The sequence below is a fragment of the Metopolophium dirhodum genome, chromosome 3 (assembly GCF_019925205.1).
Source record: "Metopolophium dirhodum isolate CAU chromosome 3, ASM1992520v1, whole genome shotgun sequence".
NCBI classification, from domain to species: Eukaryota; Metazoa; Arthropoda; class Insecta; order Hemiptera; family Aphididae; genus Metopolophium; species Metopolophium dirhodum.
In genome coordinates, this window is record NC_083562.1 from 38,894,571 (window position 1) to 38,903,096 (window position 8,526).

At 25.7% G+C, this 8,526-nt stretch overlaps 1 protein-coding gene across 1 annotated transcript; it reads left to right on the top strand.

The window, feature by feature from the left end:
- The first annotated feature begins 1,555 nt into the window (after positions 1 to 1,555).
- LOC132941709 (tricarboxylate transport protein B, mitochondrial) lies at positions 1,556 to 7,822 on the top strand. Its single transcript, XM_061009858.1, has 5 exons — positions 1,556 to 1,973; positions 5,443 to 5,650; positions 5,727 to 5,950; positions 7,148 to 7,442; positions 7,588 to 7,822. The coding sequence occupies exons 1-5, from the start codon at positions 1,862 to 1,864 to the stop codon at positions 7,694 to 7,696; spliced, it is 948 nt and encodes a 315-aa protein (XP_060865841.1). The 5' UTR covers positions 1,556 to 1,861; the 3' UTR covers positions 7,697 to 7,822.
- Positions 7,823 to 8,526: the final 704 nt, after the last annotated feature.

Here is an 8,526-nt window from a genome sequence, read left to right on the forward strand (position 1 = left end):
AATAATATTTAATACCAATGTCAAATTATTATAAGACGTAACAGTAGTTACCAGCTATAACCCCCGCCAAAGCTCCCAACCGAAAAACATTTCTGTTACCCGCTACGGTAGGTACTTATTTTATTTACCTATTGGCTTATTATATATTTATAAATTAATATTATATAAATAATTATAATAATTTGTAATATATATACCAAGGATTGGGGAATTTGATCGACGCAAGACATTCATTATTATTTATTTGGAAAACTGTTATTACATCATTAAACATTTTAGAAATTAATTAGGTGTATACTCTATTTTACTATTTTTTATCGGTATTATTTACTTACCTATAATAGCTGGTTTTTATTATTTCGAATTGAGAACAGAAATACAGTTAATATTTAATAGGTATCTATTCTGAAGCAGAATAATTTTGCATTTTATTAAATTAATTTATCTGATGTTCTTCAGATGTTCTGTTTTGAAATTACGTTTTTTGTTTAATCAAATATTGAATACTTATACGAGTAAGAAAGATCACATTTTAAATGTCTCGTCAAGTCCAGATAAACGAGGACATCGATAAAAATAGGACACATCCCAGTAAAAGAGCACGGCTGGTTACCCCAAGCAGCTGACTAGCTAAGTGTAGGTATACGGTATACCATATTCGCAGTCTTATTAATTTACCATTTGAATTTGCATCTGTATTATAATATAATTAGGTAGGTACTTAGACATTAGGCAGGTGCGGATCTTCGATACTTTGATAAAGGGGAGGGGGGGGTTCACATATAAATTGTATAATTTTAATTTTAACTAATAATACATAGGTAGGTACATACTATCATTTCTAAACATTAATGATTATAATAAATAATAATTAATAGTTGGTAGTAATATTCTTATTAACTGTATTTTTCATTTATATGATACTCGTCGTACTTACATAAAAAAAACTGTCGACGTAAAATTGACAGGGGGCACGTGCCCCTCTCCTGAATCCGCCACTGTCGTTAAGTGTTATTTAATATTTTACTTGCTATACCTAGCTGGATACCCGGCCAGGCCGACGGAAAATTTTCAAGGACAGCCTAGAGCGGTAGTATGGGTAGGTAAGTGGGTAGGTTTATACTGTACATATTGGCTATTATTTTAATGGTTTAACGACCGGGACTACTTTTTATGAAAGAAATCGGCTACCGGCTATAGTGGCTACACCCTACCACGCTACCATGGTTACTGTCACAAATGACTAATAAGTAAAAAGTACCCAAGTTCTGAAGTGCGAGTACCAATAAGTAACGACGTACCAACATATCATTATTTAATTAATAAATTAAATTGAATATTAATAATAGGTACCAAGTGGTCGTGACTCAATACGTAGTTACTATGACACCACGTAGACGTGGAGACATTCAGACATGTAGTTATACGTAATGAACAAGCTATAAAAAGCTATATTTTTTTTTATAGTTCTTCCAGTGACATTGCGAGCCAGCGGTAGTAGAATCAGCTGTTCAGTCGGCCTGTTATCAAAATGTACCAACGTTTTCATCCGAGATAACAAACTGGCGTTGGCCCGGCTGGCTAATGTGTTTAATTGCAAGTGGCGAGTGGCGACTAGAATTATTACAGAATATAGAATAGTTGCAGCTGGAGGTAGCATGGTTGTAGTCGTTGCTTGATTCGTCGGAATTTTGTTTATTTATTATTTAGCAATTTAGCAATTATTTTTTCTAATTTTTTATTTCATTTTTATTCAGCAACGATTATTTCAAAAACATTATAATACAATTATTATCGGTATACTTTTTGTACCTGTTTTATAATACACATTTTTTCACATTAAATTATTGTCATAAACATAATGGACGGAAAAAACAAATTTGTGAGCCCATTTTACCGACCATGGATGACAACGTATGGAGCTGCTGCACCAGCTGGTGGATCCAACAAGGGCTTGAAGGGCATCGTTGCTGGTGAGATTTTATTTAAACATTGCTGCTAATATTATATTTAATAGGTGTAGGTGTTAAAAATAAATATTATATAATAATATCATAGGTATATAATATATTTTAATCTCTTACCTATACTATTTTACCTACCTACCTACCTGTTTATAAAATCAATTAAAAAGTTTACAATTTACTACAGTTTAAATCTTTTTTAATTATTTGCCATCTTTCTATAGATATATATTTTATACTCGGAACTTGAGAAATTATCATTTACCTATGTTTACTTAAAAATTTAAATATCTAGTTGAAGTGCTTCAGAAACACATAATATTTATTCTGAAAATATAAAATATTACCAAGTATCTATCACAATTCACAATCATACACAACTACACAATTGCCAAGTTAGGTTAGATACAGGCATGGTATAAGATTAATAATATAGAGTGAAAGTTTAAACCATTATTTTGTGTTATTTTTACTATTTAAAAAAACCAAAATTTACATTGATTAGAGTTCTTTTATACTTTTAAATATTCGAAGATAGTGTAAGCTAGAGGTTCTTAAACTTTTGTAGATCACGGACCTTTGATGAAAGATTTTTAGCACATTTTTTTTGAATACTTTTTTATTTACAAAACATCTCATATTATCATAACCAAATTTATAATAATTATTTTTTATTACAAATAGACATAACAAATAACATACACATTTATAATTATTTTTATTACAATATTTTTTTTATAAAAATGTAATATAAAACTATAATTGAGTACGATCGATCAACTGCACTTAGTGATAGTAAATATAAGACTGCCGAGATTACAGTGCTATACGCATGTACATTTTGTATGAACAAGAAAAACTGATAACTTAATAAATATTAATAATACAATTATTTGGTGTAGAATCAACATAATATTATATACGAAAAAAAATTAAATTATAATCCAACAACATGTCACTTATTGACGTATGTTATGTGTTAAGGCTGCCGTGGATCCCCGACATGAGTATCGCGGACACCCAGGGGTCTGCAAACCACAATTTTAATGTTCTAACTCGTGCGTAATTCTGTTTTTTTTTCTTTAAAAGAAATTCTTAGTATTTTATTAATTAATCCCCTTATTAATCCTATTGCCTTAGATTTTGTTTAAATATATTGTATTGGCATACCTTTTAGAATGTCAGAGATACATTTAAATTGTGTGTTTCTTGCATAGATATTTGTTATTTTATTGTTATAGTAAAATTTGAGATAAAATTCTTTCTATATTTCATGGCTTAAATTAAAGTTATTAAAGTTAGCGAAAATAGTGAAACCTATATAGATAATATATTCATATTGATACTTATTACATATTCAGCATTTAAACTATTTTGGCTAACTTTAATAAACCTAACCTATACACCTACACCTACATGATTGACTACAAAACTAATCAATTAAATAATATTAGTTCCTAGGTATTAATTAGTTATAGCTATTAATAGTTATAAATTATAATACAGTTTCAATAATTTCCATTACATCATTTAATTGTACCTATTTGATTATATTTAATTAGTAATCAAACCACTTGTTATAAAGGTGTTATAAGACTATTAAAATTAAAATTAAAATATAAATATTTGTTATTTGAATTTTTTTTTGTAAATAATATAGGTACTACCCATAGAAAATGTATTATTTGTAAAACCAAAGCAGTAGATTTTAAAACTAATTTCACCAATTTCAGAACATATTACTGACCTTATGTCATTTAACGACATTTAAACATTACCTACTTATATCTGTAAATTATACATGATTATTTTATTACTTACATTTAATTTTAGGTTAGGTTACTATTACCTACTAATCTAAAGCTTATACCTACTGCTTTGGATTTACATACATTTTATTACATTTACTGGGACGGGTGTTGAGTCTTAGAAACCGAGATAACATATTGTGTTGATTCGACTGTGACATGTGACATGCCCTTAATCATCAAACTATTGTATAATATTATATTATTGTTTTCTGTAACTTTTTAAAATTTATCTTTAGCTTAAAAAGTTGTAAAATTATATATATATTTTTTTTTATATTATTGGAAACATATATATTATATTTGTATCTTCTGAATTTGTGTGCTTTCTTGATACTAATTTTTTACGAACTAATAGCGTTATATATATCTAATTGTTAACTATATAGATAATGCTTTGAACATTTATTATATAGTTACTAGATAAGCATCATATCAATATATCATAGTTATAACTATAAAGTCCTTACAAAGGTCATTGAGAGCAATGGGAGCATATACTTTTTGACCTTGAATTCTACTTCACTCATTTCATTACCTAATTCATTCTTAGTTGGTATTGACTTTGTAATTAAGTACCTACCTGATTTATGTAGGTAATATGTAGGCTTATGAATTCCTAATTATGTTGTAAAACAAAATGAAAACTATTTTAGCACAAAAATCAATATACCCAAATACATATTATAAAGTACTAATGGCAACCTATCTAACCAAAACAAAAAAACCATAAAAAGCTATTCAAAGTTATAAAAAAAATTTTAATTTAAATATTTTTTTAGAAAATTATCTTGAGCATAGATAATAAATTTAACTAATATTACTATATCAAAATATATCTGCCGAGTATAAAAATAATTACACTAAACAGTATAATATACACATTTGTAAATAGTATTTATTACAATAAAGTTCACAACTTATTCTTCTTGAGTCTAACCTTGACACAAACTTTTAAGATTAGTTTCAGCAATAAAAGAAAAATAATTACAATCAATTTTGTATTTATTTATAGATAAAATAATTTTTGTTTTTATAAATATAAAATGTTTGAGTTCAATATTTTTAAAAACAATTTTGCAATCAAAATAAAAATATGTTTTGATAATTTAACCATTTTTTTAATTTTCAATAATATTGAATACCTACCTATATTTATTAGTTTACCTAAAATGTTAAATTTAATTCCAACCATAGTTAAGTAATATTATATTCATAAAGTTAGTAATTTATAATTTAAAAATAAGTTTAGATTTAGATTTACTACCCGTTTTTGTTTTTGAGAATTTTGTTGCAAGTTTCAACTAGTTATGAATAAAGTTAAAAATTAAGTTTAAATAATTTTCGTACATGATAAAAATAATCCACACATTTATTTTTCAGAAAATATAATCAAATATTAAAAAATCCAGATTATTTCAACTTGATAATATATTAATTTATAAATTGAAAAAAAATAACCAATTTATCTCAAGTTTATAGTTTTTATTAGGCATTTATTAATATATTTTGTTGGGTGATATATAAGTGTTATTCAAATATAAAACCGTTTAAAACAAACTATTAAATAATCATTTTATAAACTGCTATTATTTTACTAGATTTCAAATCATTCATCTTTAAATCATAACAGTTGAATGTATTTTTAAATTAATTTTTTTGTTTTATAGGTGGAATTACTGGAGGTATAGAAATATGTATTACTTATCCAACTGAATATGTAAAAACACAAATTCAACTCGACGAAAAAGCTGGTGCTAGAAAATATAATGGTATAATGGATTGTGTTAAAAAGACTGTGAAAAGCCATGGTGTATTTGGTCTATATCGGGGACTTAGTGTGTTACTTTATGGATCCATTCCAAAATCAGCTGTTAGGTAAATTAAAAAAAAAAAAATCATTTAAACTAAGTTATCTATACAATTTATTTTAATAAAATAATTCTATGAATAGGTTTGGTGCATTTGAAGCTCTTAGTACTCAAATGACAGGAGGCAATGGAGAATTAACAGCTACTCAAAGAGTCTTGTGTGGTCTTGGTGCTGGCGTGTCTGAAGCCATACTTGCAGTCACCCCAATGGAAACCGTGAAAGTGAAGTTTATCAATGATCAACGACTAGAAAAACCAAGGTTCAAAGGTTTTTTCCACGGGACCAGTATTATCATCAAAGAACAAGGTTACTAATAAAACAAAATTATATAAAACTATTATTATTATGTATTTAGTTAATATGAATAATAATAATACTATACTCAATATGAGTTATTCCATGGTTATAGTATTGTCTTAATTTAATTTATAAAAAGTTGCATTGCACTTTGCACTTATATTTGTCACAATTGATATTCTACATAAATCAAAATACGACTTGTCCCACACATTCAAATTAACCAAGGGTTTCATTTTTAATTGTTCAAAGAACAACAAGCTAAACAAGCTGGACAGTTTTTAAGGGCCAACTAAATTTGTATGATGGTTGTTACTCTTTAATATGTGTGAAATGTTATTTATAGACCTTAGAAATGTAGGTCGAAACAAATAAAATTATTATTATTAGTTATAAAAACAATTGGTTGAACTATGTAAAAGTAAAATTTAAAATAAAAAATAGAATTTTAATTTATTAATTGTTTTGATTTTAAAAATAATATAAATTTCTTATAGTAAGTATATTTTATTTTTACACATACATACATTTTTTTAAAGCACTTACTTTTATGTTGTTATTAAACATAATGACTTTTTTGTCAAACCACTACTTATGGTTCAGAAGTTATTGCATTTATACATTTATATTTATATTTTGGTTAATTATATTTATTGCTCTATAACCCATAGGCCATAGTTGGTATCATATGAAGTTATAAATAAAATAACATCTGAGGCGCCTTGTATGTATACATGTTTTATATGACACAAAACACTAAAGACCTTAAATGTTAACTTTAAATAAGTACTGATTTTATATCATAATTATGTGTTGTTTTTAAAACTTATACATCCTTGTAAAGTTACTGTAATATATATTTTTGTTTTTAAAATAATTCTAATTTATAGTTGGCATTTTGTTACAGATTAGTTACTAGTTATTACTAATATTATTGTATGTTATGACTGAATGAGTAATTTCGATTAATTATTATGTGCCCCAATAAAACTGTTTAGCTGGTTTTTTTTGGAATATTATGTATTAAGATTTAACACCAAATATTTATTTTCGTTTCACATGTTTAGAGCATATTTGTGTTTTATTAAGCATGGTATTAGAGTATTAGGTTTTGAACTTTACTGTTAGTATCTGACATCTGTAATGTTCTCAAAATTTAAATTTAAAACTTGTTTAAAAAAATGAATAATTTGTTTTATTTTATAGGTATTAGTGGTGTTTATCAAGGATTGATGCCAACTATATTGAAACAAGGTACTAACCAAGCAATTCGGTTTTATGTAATGGGTGCATTAAAAAATCTCTACAAGGGCGATGATCCTAACAAACCAGTACCTAAACTATTAGTTGGAGTTTTTGGTATGGCAGCAGGTGCTGCTAGTGTTTACGGTAATACACCATTAGATGTTGTTAAGACTCGTATGCAAGGACTAGAAGCCCATAAGTACAAGAGCACAGTTGACTGCATGGTACAAATATGGAAAAAAGAAGGACCCACAGCGTAAGAATTAATTTAATTATAATCAAAACATTTATATTTTATTCATATCTCAAATTAATTTATATACATGCATTTATATTTAAAAAACAAAAAAAAAACATAATAATGAATTTCCATTTATAAGCAATTTTATATTTTTGTTTAGGTTTTACAAAGGAACTGTGCCACGGCTTAGCAGAGTGTGTTTGGATGTTGGTATAACTTTCATGATTTATGATTCATTTATGGATCTCTTCAAAAAAGTATGGCCTTGAGTTACTTATTAAAAAATATCAACATCTATATAAAAATATTAGTAAAAGGAAAAAGTAAACTGTCTAATTATTTCTTCTGGATGATCACGGTTTACTACACATATTTTTCACTTAATTATCGATATATTGATCAATATTCTATCAAATATACAATTTAAATGATTTTTTACTACTCAAATTTTAAAATTAGAATTAAAAATTCAAATTATTTAAATATTGTTATTTTTATAATAAATCATCTAGTAGAAAGTAAATTATTTTTATTGGACATTTTTACATTCCAAAATGAATAAAACGCACACATTTTTTATAATAATTATTAATTTTGTTTTTATGTTTTTTTTATTAGTTGAAAAATTATTAATTGGTTATTTTAGTTTGTCAATAAAGTATAAACATTTAAAATGTTTGTGTTTTATATTATATAATATATTTATTTTGAGGTATAGTTTTTTCTTTGTGTTCACAAAATTTAAATTGTTGGGGTTTGTTTATGTGTCTGTTAGTATTTAAGATTTGATGTTTTTACTTTTTTTTAATGGGAGATGTAAAAATTAACAATCGATTAATCAAGATTAATATTTGCCATTTTATTAAGGTTGACGACAATAAGTAGAAATGTATTGTATTTTTACCTTTATTATTATCAAGAGTAAGATCTAACTATATATTTTTTATATACTCAAAACTATGAAAAACTTATTAATCTAGTCTAAAAATATAATTTTATAGATTTAAATTTTGAATGTTACATAATATTATAAATTATAATACTTCATACTCATTTTGCCATAATTGTTTACATTTATAGACTTCTGTATATTGATTAT

Excerpts from the sequence above, each read along its gene's own strand:
- LOC132941709 (XM_061009858.1), top strand. The coding sequence starts at position 1,862 with ATGGACGGAAAAAACAAATTTGTGAGCCCATTTTACCGACCATGGATG. Across the intron at positions 1,974-5,442 it reads CTTGAAGGGCATCGTTGCTG|GTGGAATTACTGGAGGTATA; the intron begins GTGAGATTTTAT and ends TTTGTTTTATAG. Across the intron at positions 7,443-7,587 it reads AAAAAAGAAGGACCCACAGC|GTTTTACAAAGGAACTGTGC; the intron begins GTAAGAATTAAT and ends ATTTTTGTTTAG.